Here is a 22,437-nt window from a genome sequence, read left to right on the forward strand (position 1 = left end):
AAAACAAAAAAAAAAAAAAAAAAAAAGAATGGTCATAAAGATGCAAAGTTGTTGATACAAACGGCCATCTAACACTTGAAATCATACTCAATGTCATTAGTCATTAGGGAATTGCAAATCAAAACCACAACGAGATACTACTTCATATCGACTAGGATGGCAATAACCAAAAAGACATAATATCAAGTGTTAGCAAGGATATGGAGAAATTGTAAACCTCAGGCAATGCTAATGGGAATGTAAAATAGTGTAATCTCTTTGGAAAACTGTATAGCACTTCCTCAAAGTGTTCAACATAAAGTTACCACATGACCCAGTAATTCCACTCCTAGGTATACAAACAAAAGAAATGATAACATATATCCACACTAAAATATGTACATGAATGTTCACAGCAGCATTATTCATAACAGAAAAAGATGAAAGGAAACAACCCAAATGAATATCAACTGATGAATGGATGAATAAAATGTGGTATATTAATACAATGGAATTTTATTTGGCCATAAAAAAGAAGCGTTGATTCATGCTAAAACATGGATGAGCCTTGAAAACATGCTAAGTAAAAGAAGCTAATCACGAAATACCGCATATTGTATGATTCTATTTATATGAAATGTCCGGAACAGAGCAATCTATAGAGACAGAAAGCAGATTCATGGTTGCCAGAACTGGGGTAAGAAGAGAACGGGCAGCTACTGTTAATGGGTATGACGTTTCTTCGGTGGGTGATGAAAATGTTCTAAAATTGACTTCAGTAATGGCTGCACAACTCTGTGACTATCCTAAAAACCAATTAATTGTGCACTTTAAATGGGTAAATTATGTGGTATGTGAATTATACAATAATAAATCTGTAAGAAAAAATAATAAATAGAAGTCTGGAATAAAGTTTCAGAAAACAGAGTACCTGGACTCTTCTTGAAAATTTAAAATAAAATCTATAAAAGAAATAAAGCTAGAGAAATTAAGTACATAAAGACACAAATAAGCTTAATTGGTTAATTGAAAACAAAGTTTATCTCTTCATCCTCACTATAGATCATTGCACATGGCACATGATAGTAAGTACTCAATAAATATTTATGCTGAATCGAGCCAACCTTTTCCAATACATAATTTTCCAATACATAATTACAGATATTCTTCTTCCTTTTCAAAAGGAAAAAGTGCTTAATAAGTAACTGCATTTGAATCTATTGATACCTGTATCCAACTGTTGAACAATTCATGACAATATATGATGTAAGACTCTGCTATCCAAAACATCTAGGGCCACCGGGGGTTTGGGGACAGGGGGGAGATGCTAGGAAGGAACCGGGAACATTACCACATACCTCCAACTATTTAAAATATGTATCATGGAATATCCCTATGTTTCATTTAAGAGAAGCACCACATGTATACTTTTAAAGAAATAACCAATTATAGGGCTTCCCTGGTGGCGCAGTGGTTGAGAGTCCGCCTGCCGATGACTAAATTTTTATCATGGGTTTAATGGCTGCTTTAATTTCTTCATTCAAAATTGCCTATTCATGTCATCTGCCCATTTTCTCATTGGAGTATTGTCTTCTTATTATTGATTTTTAATAAAAGTATTATATATATATATATTGAGGCTATTTAGTCAAATGTTGCAAATATTTCCTAATCCCAGTTTGTCATTTGCTTTTTTGATTTTGTTTTTATTTTTTATGTAGTCAAATCTTTCCATTGTTTTCTCCTTTATGGTTTATGTCTCCATATCATGTTTCAAAATTCCCTCAAACGTATAAAAGGTGTTCAACTTCACTTTTAGGAGAAAATCACACATTATAACTACCTTGAGAACAATTTCACCTAACAGATGGGAAGAAATAAAAAAACTGGTAACACACTCTGTTTAAGGACACTGTGAAGAAATGGGCAGCCTCCGAGATTTCTAATGGGAGTGTAAACTGGTATAACCCCTATGCAAAATAAGTGGCCAATGTTGTAAAAATTACAAATGCATCTATCTTTTGAACCAGTAATACTTCTTTTAGAAATTTATCCACAAAGATATACTTATACACCTGCAAAATGACATGTAAAATAAGATCCATTGCACCACTGTTTATATTAGCAAAAGAGGAAACAATCCAAACGTCCACCAGCAAAGGGTTAGATAAATTATAGCACATCCAGACCATGGAATTCTGTGATGCTATAAAAAATACTGAGGAAGCTCTCCATATACTGATTGATGTGAAAAGAGCTACAAAATGTTTAAAATAAGTGTATTAAGTTTTACGTTTAAAAAGCAAGGTACCGAATAATGTGCAGAGTATACTCTCATTTATATTATTTTCTAAAAAGCAGAGGGCTAAGAATATATATTTTTATTTGCTAGCAAATCCATGAAGAAACTCTGGAAGGATACATACAATTACAGTGGTTAGCTGACTAGAGGGGGTGGGGAAGGGGTAAGGGAGTAATACAGGGTAGATGGGGGCAGTATACTTATTTATACTATTTTTATAGTCTTAATTTTAAATCATTTGACAGACTATATTATATATTTTAAAATTATACTTAAATAAATGGTCCTCTCCCTAACCCAAGAAATATTATTTACACATTTTCATATTCACCTATGCTTTTTAAATATTTATGGTTTCATTTTCTACCTTTAATTCACCTAGTATTTCTTTCAGTTAACCTTTTTAAGCAAAACATAATCCCCTTCCCCCAAATCACCTGGCTAGCCAGCTATTGCAATTCATTTGTTCACTACTCCATCCTCTCTCCCCAGATTGGAAATGTCATCTTCATAAGCCCAGGTTTGTTTCTGTACTTTAAAATTTTTCACTGATTTTTCCTTCTATCCCTGTTCCACAAGAGTTCCAATTATTGAAGCACTAGAATTCATTTATTTTTTATACTGAATATTTTAAACTTATAGTCAGAGAACAAACTTACAATATATTTTCATATATTTTTCTACAAGTACACTATCATTACTTTTCTTAAAAAACAAGACATGCCTAGTCTCATGCATTTATCCCCTTCATTTAAACTCTAGAACCTTGTCAAGTCCCTCCTTCCTTTCCTTCCCTCAAAGATTCCCATTGTGGTTTTATAAGAATTATGTTCAACGTGTTGGTTAATTTAGAACTAAATGACATTCCTGTACTATTGAGTGTGTGTATTCTTCATTTATTCATGTCTTCTTTTATATTCCTCAGTAAAACTGTATGGTTATCTTCATATAGGTCATGCATATTTTTAAAGTTCATTCTTAGGCATTTCATACCTTTGGTTGAAATTGTTAATGGGAACTTCCTCCATTATATTTCCCAATTACTATTGTTTAAACATGGGAAAGTGACTGTTTTTTGCATTATTTATTTTGTAACTGACTGTATTACTGAAATCTCTTCACTAGCGCTAATTAAATTTACACTCGAGTTATGCCCATATTTTAAAGTCTTGATCATCTGTCTCAGATACTGGCATAATTTCAGGGGCCTGACCTTAAATCACATACCCAGAGGTAACTAAGGAAACAAATGCCATTTAATATGATGTGCTTTTAAGCTAAAGGAGCCTTACTCTTAAATAAGGAAGGGTTTAAAAGACAAAGTCTCATTTTCCTAATCATAGGGCTAGAACAGGGTTTTTCAACATGGCACTACTGACAGCTTGGGCCGATAATAATGGACAATGGAGGACTGTCCCATGCTGGGATTTAAGACATGCATATTTGGTCTTTGTACCCTTTCTTGGACAAAGACCCTAAAACCCTTGTAATTTCCTAAGTGAGGAGAGAGATAGAAGCATCTTCTGTTATAATATTTGGGTTTTGTCCCCAGTTTCAGAAATAGCTCCAAGAGCAATAAAGGTGAAAGGAGCCTCTGCAAGTCCCTTTCAACCACACCTGATTTATGTCAAAGAGGTGAACTTTAGAAAGCCCCTAAGGCTGAGAGGCTGGTTACCAGAGGAACCAACCAAGTGATTAGAGGGTTGGGGCTTTTAGCCTAACCCTCTGACATCTCAGGAGAGGAGAGGAGCTGGAGATTGAGTTCAATCACCAGAGGCCAAAGATTTCATCAATCATGACTACATAATGGAAGCTCCATCAAAACCCTAAATGAAGGGCTTTGGAGAGCTTCTGGGTTGGTGAACACACGGAGGTGCTAGGAGGGTGACGTGCCTGGAGAGGACATGGAAGATCTGGGCTGCGCCCCCATACTTTGCCTTACGCATCTTTTCTATTTGGCTGTTCCTAAGTTGTATCACTTATAGTGAACCAGAAATTTTAGGTCAAGTGTTTCCCAGAGTTCTGTGAGCTGTTCTAGCAAATCATCCAACTCGAGGAGGGAAGGGTCACAGGCACCCCCAGTTTGTAGTCAGTTGGTCAGAAGTACAGGTGACAACCTGGGACTTGCAATTGATATCCGAAGTGGGGGACATTCTTGAGGAACTGAGCCCTTACCCTGTGGGGTCTGTGCTACCTCCAGGTGGTGAGCATCATAGCTGAATTGTAGGACACCCATTTGGTGTCTGGAGAGTTGGAGAATTGGTTGGTGTGGGAAGAACCCCCATATATTTGGTGTCAAAAGGTTGTGTGTTGAGGACAACAAAATTTTCCTTTATGTGCACTGCAAAGTATTTAGCAGCATCCCTGGGCTCTACCCACTAGATGCCAGTAACACTCACCCAGTCTGGACAACCAAAAATGTCTCCAGATACTGCCAAATATCCCCTGGGAGAAGGGGCAAAAATTGCCTCCAGTTGAGAACCACTGGACAAGAGGAAGGGTTCAATACCATAATTTTCTCCATCTAGTGCTATAAGGCTAACAAAATCAGCCTTAATTCCTTCACGTTTAAGAACAGAGGAAAATGTCAACTAGCTTAATGAATTGTTAGCCATAGAAGATAGGAATTTTTTTTTAACAGAATGGGGGAAGGTGGCCATACACTACAAGATAGTGGGGCTTGCTACAATAACGAAATGGTGATACTAGAGGAAGAAAGGACAGATCAATAGAACAAAATAGGAAGTCCAGAAGCAGAACCAAGCATATATAATAATTTGGTGTATGAGGAAGGCAGCATCTCAAATCAATAGGGAAAAAATGGCCATTTAATGAAATACTATGGTTTAATTCACTAATCATTTAGAAAAAAGATTCCTAAAAATATAATGGAATTCTATAAATGTTCAAGTAATCAATAGGAAGGCAGGAAATTCCTAAAAATACAAACCATAAAAGAACAAAAAGAATTAAGAATCTTAAGGTGAAAAAGGTCTATATAAATAAGTCCAGAGAGAGAAACTCCGAAGAATGAGAGATTTGACAACATAAAAATTTACATCTTAAGGATTTCCATTTCCAGGAAAATGTATTTTCCCTATTCCTCCCACTACGTATGGCTTGAACCCCTGGACATTATATATAAAATGAACAAGAAAACCCTGAAAGGTGGCGAGAAGGCAAATCAACTAGGGATCTTGAGACCCAAGGAACATTATGGTAATGAATTCCATAGGTTTTCTTTCTGCCTCGTATTTCCCAGGCTCGGAGTTGAATAGGTTGGCCAGCCAGAAATGACAATGGGTATAGAAAAACAAAACCAAACCCAACAAAAACCTGCTCTCTAGACAAAAGACAAGAATGGGGCAGACCAACAAGACAGAAAACTTTTAGACAATAACCAAGCATCACAGAAAAAAGTGTGGTCCCGCTCCCTACCTATTCCAGAGAACAGCAAGTGAGGAACTTAAACTTCCACCATTGTGAGGCTATAACGAGGTGCCCCAGTACCCCAGCCAGGATGATATCAGAGAAGGTCAAGTAGGGAGCCAGGATGTTACCTCTGCCAGCAGTTAATGAACCATGTCCTCACAGTGTCAGTGGAAACCACATCAGGAGCAGGAACTCCCACTCCTGCCCAGCAGTAACTAGGAGACCCTTGCCTTGGGTAGCAATGGAGACGGACTGGGGAAAATGAAGTTCTACTCCCACCTTACAGTAACCCAGCGAAACCCTTCTGTCTCATGCCAGAGCAATGCCAAATAAAGCCAGCTAAAGCAAAAGTCTTGAATCTGATTCAGAGTCTCATAACATAATAAGAAAATGTCCAGGTTTCAATTAAAAATCACTCTTCCTACCAAGAACCAGAAAGATCTCAAATGGAATTTAAAAAGACAATACCAAGATGATAGAAATGTTAGAATTATTTGACAAATATTTCAAAGCATCCATGATAAAAGTGCATCAAAAAGAAATTATGAACACACTTGAAACACAAGAAAAAATACCCTTAGCAAAAAAAAGAAAAAGAAAAGAAATGAAAATCTCTACAAAGAAATAGAAGATATAAAGAAGAGCCAAGTGGAAATTTGAGATAACCAGATAACCAATAACCAAAATGCAAAGCTGAAGCCAAGCAAAAGGACTCAGCGGCAGAACAGAGGGGATGGAGACAAGAATCAATGAACTCGATGACAGAATGATAGGAATCTACACCAAGACACTTAATAATTAAATTTCTGAAAACTAAAGACAAGGAAGAAATATTGAAAACAGCAAGAGAAAAATGTCATCTGACCTACGGAGGAAAAATTATTTGAATGACAAATAGTTACACAAATTGACATCCATACCATGGAATACTATGCAGCAATAAAACAAACAACTGACACACACGACAATCTGGATGATCTAAAGGGAAGTACACTGAGTGAAAAAAGCCATTCCCCAAAGATTACATACTGTATGATTCCATCCATATAACGTTTTTGAAATGTCAAAATTACAGTAATGGAGAGCAGATTAATAGTTGCCAGGGTTAAATAGAGTGTGGGAGCAGAAGAGAAGTAGATGTTGCTATGAAAGGGCAAAATGAGGAATCCTAGTGGTGAGAGAACTATTCTATATCTTGATTACCAATATCAACATCCTGGTTGCAATATTGTACTATAGTTTCGCAAGATGTTACCACAAGGAGAAAATGGCCAAAGGGTATGTGGGATCTCTTTATTTTTTCTTACAACTGCATGATAATCTACAATTATGTCAAAATAAAAAGCTTAATTTAAAAATTTAAAACCTTTTAATATCTATAAAACTAAGTAAAGTAAAATCGAAACAAACTGGGGAAAATACTTCTTTTTGGGGGAGAGGGGAATTACATCTTTATTTTCACTAACATCTAGCAGAACCTGAGCACTTTCCTTAGTTATAAAGGTAGGCAACAAACCACGTAGGTTAGTAGTACCTGTGACTTTGTCACCAACAGAAATCATAGGTACAAAAATACTTCTTATACAAATATCAAAGGGTTAGGCTATTGCAACTGCATATAAACGAGAAAAAGATAAGCACCATATTAGAAAACCGAGTAGGGAATTCCCCGGTGGTCCAATGATTAGGGCTCCACACTCCCACTGCCAAAGGCGCGGGTTCGAGGGCCTGGGTTCGATCCTCAGTTGGGGGAATTAAGATCCTGCAAGCCGCATGGTGTGGCCCCCCCGCAAAAAAAAGAAAAAAAGACAGAAAACTGAGCAAAAGATACAAAAAGGGAATTCATTCAATTTCCTTCTCTCTCTCTCACACACACACAAACACACGAAAAAAACACAAATACAATTAATCAGTCATTTGAAGAGAAGTCAGCCTTACTACTAATAAAGGAAAATGTAAATGAACATGATGCTATGATACTATTTTCAGTGTTAAACTACCAAAGCTTAAAAAACAAGCAAACAAACAAAAGGGATAATATCCAACGTATTTAACACTGCGGGGAAATGTATACTTTCATAAAAACAACAAAGATAGCCAACGTTTATTGAATACCTATTATACACATGTCAGACAAGGTTCTAAGCACTTTACTTATTTATATTCACTTACCTACCTAATCCTCACAACAACCCTACAAGGTAAAACGCTGAGCACTTATTGATGAGCGAACCAAGCATTGAGAGGTTAGAGTAACTTGTCCAAGGTCAGAGAACTAGTAAACAACAGAGCCAAAGTTCAAACACTTATTTCCTGGTTGTTTTTTTATTGATAACAGATATGTATTATTTGTAATATCAAAAATTCATTTGTACACAATTAAAATAATGCCCCCCAAGGTAGTGACCAAATATTCTAGCATCATAATGATTTTAATGCTCCACTTCATCTCTTTGTGTCCTACAATGCCATACCAACCAATCAAAATTGGTTACATTATCACTACTAAATACAAATTATAAATAAGTTGCTTATTATCTATAATTTTTTACATATTTTACCTTTTTGGTTGTTTCCAAAAGCTCTGAAACCATTACTATGAATATGTAATTCAATAAAATATACCATAAAGTAATATGTATACAATATCTCACTCAGTGTATTTCTCAAGCTCTAAAATATCTGAGGCATCTACAGTAAAACCAAGCTTATGTGGCTTATAAACCAGTACTTTTTATTAACTGCATTTTGGTTTAGAAAGATCCTAAATGTCTTCTCATTAATGTTCAGTATAGGTTAAATGCATTTTACTGAATCCAACTCATTTAGAAACTGGTAACCCATGCATGTAAAATGTCTCTACTAGCCAAAATATTTTACCATTCCCCAACTATGCCATATAATTCACTTGTTATTACATTACTAATACTCTCTAAAATTTTATACTACTCCAAAAATATTCTTTCCTGTTTTATCGTACCTCCTGATAAATTTCATTTCGGAAGTTTTATTTTAAAAAAGGAAAACAGAAACATATCAACAGATTGTGAAAAAAAATACTTGGTAAACACAAGCATTAAACAGTTGAACAAAACATTTCAGTGTAACGCTATTATTACTAGTGGCCAATTTGTCTAGACTATTCATTCTCATAAGGTTGTAACTTTTCCCCCAAACAAACATTCCTTGGTTCTAAACCTAAAAATGCAAAACCAGAAGGAGCAGTTTAGATTAAATTTCTATCGCATTCATCAATAACACTAACCTCCAACAAGATAAGTCAGTCATATTCGGATGAATCAATCAAATAAGAATCTCAAAATCAATCTTGAATACTGTGCTTCTCCATTAGAGAGCAGAGTTCAAACCTTACCAGTGGACTGCCCACCACGGTTGAAAGGAGTAACTGATTGTGTAGCAGTCGTTCCACTAGACGTCCGAGTAGCAGGAGTGAGGGGTAATCCTGCAAACGCTGTTGGTTGAGAGGCGTTCCCCATCAAGACAATATTGAAATTGGTGCACCCAGTCTGAGGTGCACTTCCACCAATGAAGGAGAACCCTGTTGCAGACTGAGTGACAGAGCGGAAAGCAAAAGGAGTGGATGCTGTCCCCTGGTGTGATAGGGCACTGCTTGTTACAGCATTAGTACGGGTGCTGGCACCCAGCTCAGAAGCCCCTAGAATCACTGTAGGTTGTGTGAAAGCCCTGTTGCCCAAGTTTAATTTTATTGCATTTATTCTAAATAGAGAAAGGAAAAAAATCAATATAATAGTTCGCCGCCACATTAAATGGCAGCTAGATAACAGAGCTCCTGTCAAATTAAGTTTTATAACATTTTATTCCATAGGTTATTTCATCTCAATACAGGAGGAAAGATAACCAGATATTATTACAGGAATACATGTACAGAGCTCCCTATTCGCTCATCCATAGATAAAGGTTTCCTAATTTGGTCTACTTTAAGGAGAACAAAAGTTTTAAAGGTTTTGATGGGGAAGGAGTAGCTGCGGAATTTTTATTTTCAGTACAGACAACAGAACTTACACTTCTTCTACCGGTCTGGCAGACTTTATTAAAAACATAATTTTTAGTTTTAGACACTGAATCACAAAGTCACGTGAGGCATACCTTTAATAGAGTTTCTAGAAAATTTTAAATGTATTTCATGACCCACGAAAAAAGTGCTTCAGTATTTAAATTACCTGTCCTAAGAAAGGTTATTTAACACTCAATTACAGGTTATTAGATAACTAACAGTATAGGGGAGAATTCCAGAGGGAATAGCTTTCATCAGGCTATCAGGTGTTACTGAAAGAAAGGGCTGGATCCAACTGAATTACATAGAAAGGCATTTTTTAAAATGCTCCCTTTAAAAATTCTGAGATGCAGGAGGGAAGAATGTATATCCAAGGTCATTAAAATGGTCAATAGACAAAGATCTCTCTAGAGAGAGACATTTAATAAGCAAGCAGTCTAATTTCAAGATGGTATATGTTCAAAACCCAGTGAGTACTCTTCCTATGGCTCACATAAAACGAAGGGATACCACAGATCAGAATTCAATGTGCCTTGTGTCTCAAATCAGAAATGACTTCAATTTATAGGACTACCTTGGGAATGAGTAGCATAATTCCTAATAATTGACTTCGAAATGCCACACCATCCCTTTACCCTTTCCATACTCCGAATTGAAAGTTTGTCTTTGAAAGATGATTACCTTTGTAGCCACTAAAAGAATCAAATGGTACTCTTCTTACCCTAAGGAAATCCAGCTCCTACCGGGATAGGAGTTGATGCAACTGGTGCTCCAAAGCTGAATCCTGTATTCTGCCTAGCTGGAGTTGTGTTACAGAGTGAGAACAGGCCAGTAGAAGATGAACTTCTAACTGGTTGGAATGGAGTCCCTAAGTTAAACCTCCTATACTAGGTGTAGAGAAAGTAAACTCTGTAGCTAAGTGGTTGTCTCTGCAGAGCCAGAAGTGAACCAACCGGTAGGGGCACCAGTTCCTCCAAAAATAAACCAGCTCCTGACTCCAAACCCTAAATGGGGGTAAGAGGAGAATGGAAGAAGAAAATTTTTAGAGATCTCAATGAGACTTCCAAGTCAAGACGGTAGATGGGAGCCACACTGGAATCACTCTCTTATACTCCAAACTCCAAGAAATACCAGTTCAAAAGCATTTACTAAAAACACTTTTTAATAAATACAGAGTTTTTTAAGAAAAAAGACAGGGTCTTCCCTGGAAGTCCAGTGGTTAAGACTCTGCACTTCCAGTGCAGGGGGCACGGGTTCCATCCCTGGTCGGGGAATTAAGATCCCACATGCCCCGCGGCATGGCCAAAAAAAAAAGAAAGAAGACAATTTTTCAGGTGCCAAACAGGGAATTCATATCTATGAGCAGAAGCTGAAGCTGCTTAGCCCAAGGGAGTGACTTGAATGAGATGTGTGCCCTAAAAGCTGGAAATACGCTAGATTGTGGGTAAATTTGAGGCCACAGGGTAAGGTCATAGGCTCCTCAATCAGCGGAAACCTAGTGGAGCTTATATCTGGAAATCTCTATAGGAGAATGAAAAAGGCAATGGAGACATGCAGGAACCCCAAGCTGGTACAGAAGATATACACAGATGGCTCAAATTCAATTTACCTTTGTGGTGTGGAAACTTCAAACTAAGATGGTAACATAAAAACACTAATTAGGAGCTGATGAAACTTTCAGGGCCCAGGCAGGTTGTCCATGACATCACTTATCAGAGATATCTCCACTTCCTAGGTCATCCATGATCCAAAACACCCCGAGAAAATTAACTCAAAGACAAGAACTACAAAATGTCTAAATAAGTAGTCTATAGACCTGAAAATTGAGGAAATTCTCATCTAAGGAATTAGAGGTGATAGAGCAATATGAATGGCACATTAAAATGTTTTATATGTTCAAAGAGCTCAAGAAAGAAATAGCATCCATAAAAACAAACAAGTGAATGTGAAAAAGAACCACGGAGAAATCCAAGAAACGGATACAGTATTAGAAATAAAAAGGCTCAAGGGATAGATTTAAATAGTAGACTAGACACAGTTGAAGAGGGAAAAAAATCATTGAACAGGAAGAGAGAACAGAAGAAAAGAATCTGCCAGAGCACAGGGCAGATAAAGTGATGGGAAAGAAGAGAGAAATTAAGAGATAAGGAGAAAATAAAAGAGAAGTTTCAGTGTATATCCAGAAGGAATGTTAGAAGGAAAAAAATAGAATGGCAGAGACATTATTCAGAGTTAATAAATGAGTTTGCTAGAACTGAAGAAAAATGAGTCCTCATACTTAAAGCCATCAAGTGCAATCAGGCAACTCCTCCCACCACCATACACACACACACACACGCCCTTTATATTGAAACCCTAAAATATCAAGAATAGAGAAAAAAATCTGAAAGTTATCAGAGAGAAAAAATCATTTACCTAATAAGGAGTAACAACCAGGTTGACAGCAGGCTCTTCATTAGCAACAGTAAATGTTAGAAGAAGATGGAATAATATCTCTAAATATCCCTTAAAGTGTTAAGGGAAAATCACTGTGTACTTACCATTCTATCCCAGTCAAGATTTCTAAAACGGGATGCGACTAACAATCAGGTTTTACACAATAGCTCTGAAAGGCAATTCTAAGAAATCAGTATCAAAAATATTTCATCAAAGTTATGAGCCCCATTACTTTATACACCAGTAAAAAGGAAAAAAAAACAAAAACAAAAAAACTAACACCAATCTGTTACAGTTCCTTATCATCACTTAATTTTTTTTTTACTTTTTGAAAGAGCTCCTTTCAATGTAGACACAGATTTTAATCAAACATGCATATATTAAGAAAAAATACTCAGAGTCCAATTTTCCACTCAAATTTCTTAAAGTCTTCTGTGCCACCAGGAGCACTGTTGCTGCAGCAAATTCTTAAAAGAACTCATAAGAGAACTAAAAGCCATTTTTGCTATGCTTTCAAGCCAGCTTTGCAAATATGTAGACAAGCCTCCTTTTGTCTCCCACTTCAGCATAATCAATAACTAAACCTGATTAACCATCTTTTGCGTTCGCTCCCCACAACCATTGGTTTCTAGGAGTTACAGGTGATCCCCTATTATCTCTGGGATTTTCACCCAAGACACCCATTAGGCAGGTTTTGATCCTAGACATTTTGATATTAAATGTGCATATGGAAACAACTATGACATCACAACTGCCACCTAGCCAAAAGGGATTGTAAGATACCATCAACTGTTAAGACTCATTTCAATTGCAGAGATGTTAAAATATGGAAAACTGTATCTCTTAAAATTGGTAAACTACAGTATCCTGAGTAGTGTTTGTGTCATGGTTATAAGTGAACACCTCCCCAAGACTAACTCTGAAGGACAATATTTACCTAAATGTGTTAATATGACATGCTTATTTTTAAGTCATACACATCTTAGAACTTTTAAAATGTGAGCTCCAAAGGGTGATTTCAGTGGTATAATAACTCAGTCCTGGAAGGCACAGAAAGAAAGGCATTCTGGGCAGAATAAGAGCCCTTGCTGTATTTAGTCTTATATTCCCAAGGGTACCACACTCCTGAGGTTATAAGCATTTTAAATTATATTATAATAATATTATATTATTATGTTATATAATTATATATTCCATATTTATGATATATAAGTATATGATAATATCACACATGTTGACAGAAAAAATACTGTTGCCAAACCATGGCTCTTATACTGTCATAGACATTGATACTTTCAGAATTAGGTAGTGTCATCAATGTCATATTGCAGGCCAAAGGAAAAACTTCTGGTAGCCATCAAAAGGTGGAACTTTTTCTTGTGCCCTTGCATTTGTGGACTTTCCATTCTTTTGAAAGTAATTTAAGAATTACCCTGTTATTAGAATTTCTCTGCTAAATGTAGCATGAACATTTAAATATTTTCTTCCTTAGAAAATTGAGAAATAAAACAAATGAAAATCACCTTGGGACTAAAAATGAATCTGTCATTAAGAATTTGGAATTAAAAATTCCCTTCCGTCTCATTTAGATCATATATCTGTCACATCCTTGTACTTTAAAAAATCTTTTTAATCTATTCTGCTTGACCAGTTTCTAACAAGGGTGTTTTAAATGTCTCTCATGGGCTCCCTGGTAGCACAGTGGTTAAGAATCCTCCTGCCAACGTGGGAGACACGGGTTCGAGCCCTAGTCCGGGAAGATCCCAGATGCCGCGGAGCAACTAAGCCCGTGCACCATAGCTACTGAGCCTGGGCTCTAGAGCCCATGAGCCACAACTACTGAGCCCACATGACACAACTACTGAAGCCCGCACACCTAGAGCCCGTGCTCTGCAACAAGAGAAGCCACTGCAAGGAAAAGCCCACGCACTGCAACGAAGAGTAGCCCCGGCTTGCTGCAGCTAGAAGAAAGCCTACACGCAGCAACGAAGACCCAACGCACCAAAAAAATAAACCTCGTTTCCAAAAAAAAAAAAAAAAGTTCTCTCATTATTAGAGATTATCAATTTCTGCTTATAATTCCATTGCTTTTTTGCTTTATATATTTCAGGACTATGCTGTTAGGGGCATAGATTCATGGTTGATACTCTCTTGGCAGATCTCCTTTCTTTCATCAGTGTGAAATACCTGTTTATTACTAAATTGCCTTAGATCACATTTTGTCTGACATTAATGTTGCTTCACCATTTTTCTTTTGGTTGCTATATGCCTAGTGTATCTTTTTCCTTCCCTTTGTTTTCAACCTTTCTCAGTCATTTTTAGCATGGTTTTTATGAATAGCAAAGCTGAAAATTTTAAAATAGAGTCTAAGGATCTCTTAATGAGTGAGTTTAATTTATTTACATTTATTATGACTACCGACACAACTGGATTCATATTTCTCCCACCTTATTTTGTCTTTTTTATTTGCCATGTTGCATTATCTTTTATCTTTTTCTGCGTAATTGGACTGATGGAATTTTCTGTATTCCATCATTTTTCCCATACTTGGAAGTTACATATGCTAATTATATTTATTTGTATGAGTGTCTCTTGAATTCTTTAACACATTTAAATTTATGTTCTTCTAAGAAAGCCTGAAGTTAATCAGTATTCCATATCCTTTTTAAGAAATAAGACCTTAGCACACTTTAGCTTCTCTCTGCATATCACTACTTTAATAAAAATGGAAAACAAGTCTGTACTCCCTCTATGTGGCTATGAGTAGGAATATCTGTCTCTGTCATTGTTGAGTTCCTCTAGCCAACTTCTTTCTATTCCTCTTCAGAGTGCTCTCTCCTTATCCACACTGCCTGACTAGGAGCTTAAAGTTGACAAAACTACAGCTTTTTATGTTGAGCCCAGCTTACAGTTCCATCCTGGATGTCTTAATGCAAGCACACATGTTCAAAGAAAGAAGTACTAGATGGTGAAGGACTTGTGCAGAAAATTCACTAGGCCTAAAGAAATCATCGGAGCTCACTGAAAAGGCTCCTGGAACTGGGCAGATGATCCCTGCCTGGTAGTCCAATCTAAATGAGACAATTCAATCAGTGCTGCCACCTATCGGGCTGTGCTAATCACTTAAATGCATTAGAATCTGTTTCCTCACCTCTAAAATTCTGGCAGTTTCACTGAGTAACCAAAATGTTTTCTTAAAAATAAGTTTACAAAGGGCCCTCCACATATATTATCTTGTCTAATTTAATTTAATGTAAAGTGCTATATGAAAGCTTTCTAAAATATAATGCTGGGGTTGTCCTCACTGTCAGTGAAGGATCAGTCAATCAGGGGTATTTATGGGGCACTCTCTAAGCTGGCCCAGAGAGTGTACATAAATTGCATTTCAAATTACAATTCAAAAAAATTACTACACAACTATCTCATTTATCAGCATGCAAATTATCTTCTTTTTGTATTACCTATCATCCTTTATAGGTCCTAGGAGTGTTCTGGTTAGTAGGAAACCTGACTGAGGATCAATAAATGATGGTAGGTCATTTCAGGACACACCATTTTACCACTTAAGTTCTTGAATCTCTTGAATAAAAGGGAAATGATAAAAGCACTTATCGAATCTGACATTCCTCATCTTTTAATTACCTACAACAAACCGTAAAGGTATTTTGATCTCCATTCTATAGTTGAAGAAACTAAGGCTCTAAGATACTAAATTACTTTCCCAAGGTCAAACAAATAGTAAGTGAAGGAACTGAACACAATACTTGCACTGTAACATTAGCTTAAGCAACACATATTAGGAAGATAAGTCTGCATCTCAAAGAGCAGAAACAAAATAAGTTCAAGCCTGGGTACCTATTATAGGTCATTTCAGCATAAATGTTTAGGGGCTTCTGTCTCACAAAGTATAAATGATTTTGGGGGAAATCACTCATGCCATTATTCCCCCACATTACTTTGAGAAATAACTGTCAAGAAGTGACTAGCATAGAAGTTCAGCCATGTAATGGATTAAAAAGTTTTTCTGCCTTCTTGGAAGCAAATCCACTTTGGAGACAACGTTCTCCCTAAAATGCCTAGTTACTAGATAACCATTCATGAATTCCACGTGAATGGTGAATTCCATTCACCATTCCACGAATTCAGTTCACCGTCTCAAGAACATCATGACTAAACAACCTGGCCTGAAAATTCATGCAATGTGATTAGTCCCGGTATAAAACCATTCCAATAAATAGTAACTTCTGATGATACATATGGTTCCTTAACATATTAATTATCGAACTAAGGAGAGAGGCAGAGAAGCAAAGGAAAAGTACCAAATCACTGAAGAAACCCCTTTTCCACCAAGAAAGCATTGCAGAAATGGAACTAAAGAAGAAAGTAGAAAAACTGAAGCCTCAAAGTACAATAGGGTCCTTATTTGCACTGACAGTTATTGATGCCAACTCTGGAAGTAGAAACTGAGTTACCAATGTTTTATCCTAAATGTTTGAGTCCCCAGAGAGAAATGGATAGGGAAAGATGAAATTAGCACAGCCATTTTCAAGGAAATAGGAAGGGATCAAACCTCTAATGGTAATCATTTTATTTTATGCCAAAATAAAATATAGAGCTATGGAAAATTGTGCATTAGTTTTCAGTTCATATTAAACATCTTAAGCAATATAACTCACTGATTATCTTTCACATTAAGTGTTTTTCTCCCCCTTCGTACTCATACTATAACTTGTCAAGGCCATAATGTCAGAATCTTATTTTAAAGGCTAGAAAGGTTTTTTCAAATCCCAAAATTAAGACCAACTTTCCGAATATTACAAGTCTGACACTGCAGGGAAGACTGTACATTTCCATGAAACAAGTCTTATTTTAGTGAATGCCTTTAGCAGTTACAACAGTGGAAAAGAAAAGACCAGGGATGAGACCACAGGGGAGGGTGGGCAGAAGGACTCAAGAGAGGGGAAATCTTGAAGGAGCTGAGAAGGATACAAGGCAGGGGAGGGGACTCAATAGAGGACGGGAGTGGAGGGCAGAGAAACCCAAAGAGAAGGCTTGGCTAAATGGAAAGGAGGCAGAGGGACCCAAAAGGGCAGCGGTGAAAGAACAGGATTAGGAGAGGGGAGATGAGAAAGAAGAGAGTACATCACTGGAGAGAACTAGTCTAAGAAATGAAAGAGGAATGGCATTCAAATGCAAAGTACAGCCTCAAGGCCTACTCACTTTTAGAAGAATCCTCCCTCAAAACCTTGGAGAAAAAGAGCAAAAAAAAAAAAAAAAACCAACAAATGAAAAACTGGAAACTTCTGAAGCATACTAGTATTCATAAAAATCTTATACAAGCATGAAGTAATAGTAGTCATTTAAAGATTTCAAAAAAATATCATTTTACAAGGAAAAATAGATCTGGCTAATATAACTTAATTCAAGTTTATTTTTTAAAATAAATCTCACTTTTCTCAGGGCTTTACTCCACAAAAAAACTAGTCATCAAGTTTATTTTTCAAGGTATGCCTTTGAAAAATAAGCATAATTCTTATGTTTGTAATTTTTTTGTGTGGTAAAATATAATGTAAAATTTACCATTTTAACCATTTTAAGTGTACAATTCAGTGGCATTAAGTACATTCACAACATTGTTTAACCGTCACCACTCTCTATTCAATATTTACGAAACTTTTTCATCATCACAAACAGAAATTCTGCACCCATTGAACAATAACTTCCCATTGCCCACTCCCCCAGCCCCTCTATTTTACTTTTTGGTAACCTCTATTTCACTTTCTGTGACTATGAATTTGCCTAATTTAGGTACCTCTTTTAGTGGTATGATTTATATGAATATTTGTATGCTTGAAACAACCTAAATGTCCAACAACAATAGTGGAATGGAGATATTTTTAAGTGGCATAGTTATATGAGGGCTACTTTACAGCAATGAAAGCAATTTTTTTTTCTTTTCTTAATTTAGGTTTTATTACTCCTAAATGACTTTCTGTTTTAAGCTTTATTCCTGGATTGTGCAATAAGTCTACCGGGAGAAACCTATGAAAACTGTACATATTAAATGGCAAGATAGCATTTTTGAATATTTCTGTGTTACTGAAATAATTGTGTAAAAAATAAAAGTCACTTCACATTTTAGTATTTATGCGAGTTATATATGTGTTATTTCATTTTTTAAATTTTTTAAATTAATGTTTTAATTGGGGTATAGTTGATTTACCATGTTGTGTTAATAATCTCTGCTGTACAGCAAAGTGAATCAGACATACATATACATATATTCACTCTCTTCCAGACTCCATTCCCATACAGTCATTACAGAGCACTGAATAGAGCTCCCTGTCTATACAGTAGGTTCTTATTAGTTATCTTTATATATAGTAGTGTGTATATGTCAATCCCAATCTCCCAGTTTATCCCCCCTAAAATAACTAACTTTATCTACATTTATCAGTATAGACAAATCTCAAAAACAATGTTGACCCCCAAAAAGTTGCAGAAGAGTAAGTACAGTATACCATTTATGAAAATGTCAAAGGACATACAAAACAATATATTACAAATCATTTATGGCCATCTATGTTTGAGTGCACTTAAAAACACAGGAAAAATATTTAACAACTTCAGAAGAACAAATATCTCTGGGATTGGGAAGGGGTACAAAGAGTAGTGTTTTAGTTTTATGTTTAGTTTTAGTGTAATGTTTTAGTTCTTTAAAAAAAAACAATATCTAATGAAAATATGGCAAAAGGTTAACAATTGTTAAATCTTTCGTGGGTACATGGACGATGGTGTATAATAGTCTCTGTAATTTTCTGTCTGAAATATTTTATAATTTTAAAAAGAGGGTCTAGTTAATGTTTTAGAATGACAGAAAATAAGACAACCTGTGTGCTTTGAAAAGGGGGAATGTGCTAATACAGACCAATTATAGCTTTTATTCTCCCAGTCAACTTAATTGCTTCCTTTATAAAAAATGTAAATTACAAATGAATACATACTCATATAATCTTTGGAAAAGACATTCAAAAAGAAAGCTAATCACCGTGAGTGTTATTATGGCACTTGAATCTGCTTGAATATGCTATGATTCATATATGTTTTAGAGTATATCCTTTTGAAAATGTCCATATTTATTAGTTAAAAAAATACATTCAACCTAACTCATATTGTGGTTGATGACTGCTACTCCAGCACAGAGAAACCTAGAGGGGCAAATCCGTACATCCAAGGGGGCAAAAATTCACAGCTCAGGTCCAGATTCCTGGCCTTCTTGTTAGGATTCCTCTTGAGGGCATGGAAGGGGTTATATGTATAGCTAATCAGTTTTGAATACTCCAAACATTTATTAAGCCATCTATTCTGTTTCCCTTTTATTTAAAACCAAGCCACGGAATTCCTGAGAAACTAGGGTCACAACTGTACCTCTAGGCCAAGTGCAAACACTCCGATTGCCAAGCAGAGCAAACTGGCGCCGCGCCAGCGTTTCTGCACTCCAAAGCGGGAAAAGCGGGGCACCGGGTCCGGCGACGTTCCCGTGAGTGGGAGCGACGCGTAGCTCCGGCCGGTGCCTCGCTGGAGCTGCATGGCAGCCGTAGGGGTGCTCCCCCTGGGGCTCCGGATCCAGAAGGCTTGCCCACAGCAGAGGAAAAAAGCGCGATCCCATCCTACACACACATAGACACAAACACACACACAAACGCTGAGCCGGGACGGAACCACAACACGTGTCTCTGTCACAGCGCGGAAAGGGGGCGTGGGGAGCGCGTGTGGAGCCGCCACAAAACCTCCTCAAACCCCCCGGCCACCGAGCCTACCTTTCTGCCCACGCTGTTCGGGATCTGCTGGACAACTAGCGGTCCAATCTAGAATACACGTGCAGGAAGAAAGTAACAGTGAGGGAGCCTGCTGATTTCCTGAACAAACGAAAACCGGTGGTGGCTGTAACTCTGGTGGCTGCGAAGTAAAGGCGAAGGCAGTTAAAACTGCGGAGCGGCCAGAGAGGCAGACCCGGAACTTCTGCGGCCGAGAAGAGCCAGCCTGCGCAGTGGGCGCTTCTCCGCTGGAGCGATGCTGAGACCCAGGCTTAAAAGGGGTCGACCTAGTTAACTGGAAAGGGCGGCCATTGACCACAACTGGCACGCGCCCGGATTGGTTACTTCTCGTGAGGTTTCAAAGGACACTCTTCTATGGTTGGCCAGGAAAGTCAAGCGGGAACCCGGAGGTGGGGGTTGGCGGCGATCTTAAACGACGTTGTTACCCAGGCAACAGAGGGACGCAGAGCTCTCCGCAGTGTAGTTCTGGATCCTAAAGAGCCACCCAAAAACTGACCCAGGTGAGGAAACCCGAACCTTAGGAGGGGGAAAGAAGGGGTCCTCAGATGCCTTAGCTATCAGAGAAATTAGGGAGAACTCTAGATACTTACGGCTCTGAGAGATACCCTAAAAAAGCCACAAGTTGCCGATAGAACAGACCCGTTCTCTAAATCCCCCTGCCCTAGACGCTCTAGAAACAGGATTCAGCTTTAACAAAACTCAGTGTATCAGAATGTGAGTGAGATGGGGCAGTTTTACCAGACAAGGGATGGATGCGGATGGAATGTCAGAAGGCCAAAATGAACATGCGAACCTTCCCGACGTTTTTCTCTAGACACTTACATACACTTACTGTTGTAACGCTAATTTGAGAGTGAAAACTATTATTTCCTTGTAGGTAGATCAGGGTGCTCTAAGTTGAAGTAGCCACTGTTATCTTCTGTTTTACATGTACAGGCATGATTTATCTTGGACCAGGTTGCCTTGGTTGGGATATATTTTTTAGGGGGTATAACGCTGTTCAGACTGAAAAAAATGGCCTGTATTTCGTGGACAATGCCCTTTGTGTCGGAATGTGAACGCTGTGGCCTGAGAGTCGCAACCTCAGTTGGTCAGATTCGTTGAGGAGTGAGAAGCAGTCAGACCGCACTTGGGGGGCTGGAGCGTGGTGTGCAAAAGCCTACTTGTCCCTACCAAACCTGCTACTCACCAAGGGCTGATTGGGAGAGTAAGTGTTATATGTCGTTGGACTGTACCCGTCAAAAGGTAAGGGACTGTGACAAAACATAAAATCTGAGTGAGGGGAGAGTACAGAGTTTGAGCAGAGAGGTAGGGGCCTCTTCTCCTAAGAGCTTCTTGTTGTGACAGGCATTCAGAACAGAGGCTAGGGCTTCCCTGGTGGCGCAGTGGTTGAGAGTCTGCCTGCCGATGCAGGGGGCACGGGTTCGTGCCCCGGTCCGGGAAGATCTCATATGCCGCGGAGCCTACGCGTCTGGAGCCTGTGCTCCGCAACGGGAGAGGCCACAACAGTGAGAGGCCCGCGTACCGCAAAGAAATGAAGAAAACAGGCCTGTTGACTTGGGGAGAAAATTTCAAAGCCCTGAAGGAAAATGAGCTGTCTCAACTCCTTTTTAGATAGAGGTGGAGTATGGGAATGAGACAGAAACAAAAAAATTGTTGGCAAGTGTATTAAGTTTGGCTAAAACAAAGAATAATGGGTAGAGGAAATATTAAATCAAGAGGCTCATTTCTTGACATTTACGTTTATGAAATATTCCAGGTACTTTCAAAAATCATCTTCCATTAAATATATTTTAAATTTGTAACAAAAACTCTTGTTAAGTCCCCATAGTTACTTATGACTTGGTACATTCGATAGCAGTGAAAGTTAGAGACCTAAAAAAGGAAATTATTCTTGGTATTGTAAAAACAAGTCAAAATGAATTAGTTTTAATAGTCAGGGAATCATTGATGTGTATAGTTGTCAAAAAATGTAAGAAAAAACCAACCAGTATATTATAATTTAACCAGACATAGGCATAGATGATGTTTACTTTTGTGTTTTCAGAAGAATTTTAATACAGGAATTGTTAAATAAGGTACTATATAAATAAAGTTGCAGAAGAAATGCCAATTTTATTTAAGAGAGTAAATGAATTTTTAATACTTTGAAATCATTCAGCTATAAGCAGTCAGTACTCTACATAGGGATATGTGTTTACCTATTAACCAAGTTCCCAAATGATACTATTTGGTGATTCTTTATTACCCTGATTTTATTTGCTATATAAATTTGAATTAATAAAAATGTCATTTCTTTTTGAATAGTGTGTAATTCAGAATTTTCACTAATTTAACCTAGACTTCTCTCCAATTAGTTCAGGTCGAAGAGCCATTCCTGCTGAGACCCCAGCCCTCTTAACTAGAGTCTGACT

General features: G+C 37.4%; 1 protein-coding gene across 1 annotated transcript in view; it reads right to left on the reverse strand.

Moving 5' to 3' along the window:
- Positions 1-22,437, reverse strand: part of NUP62CL (nucleoporin 62 C-terminal like) — a 43,632-nt gene that overhangs the window by 19,284 nt on the left and 1,911 nt on the right. The window contains exons 2-3 of the mRNA XM_024738144.1: positions 21,213-21,295; positions 20,006-20,273 (exon numbers count right to left, since the gene is read on the reverse strand). Of these exons, the coding sequence (XP_024593912.1) occupies positions 20,006-20,273; positions 21,213-21,295 (351 nt within the window). The remainder of the gene's footprint in view (positions 1-20,005; positions 20,274-21,212; positions 21,296-22,437) is intronic.

This window comes from Neophocaena asiaeorientalis, unplaced genomic scaffold, assembly GCF_003031525.2.
Source record: "Neophocaena asiaeorientalis asiaeorientalis breed wild unplaced genomic scaffold, Neophocaena_asiaeorientalis_V1.1 scaffold444, whole genome shotgun sequence".
In the NCBI taxonomy this organism is placed as follows: domain Eukaryota; kingdom Metazoa; phylum Chordata; class Mammalia; order Artiodactyla; family Phocoenidae; genus Neophocaena; species Neophocaena asiaeorientalis.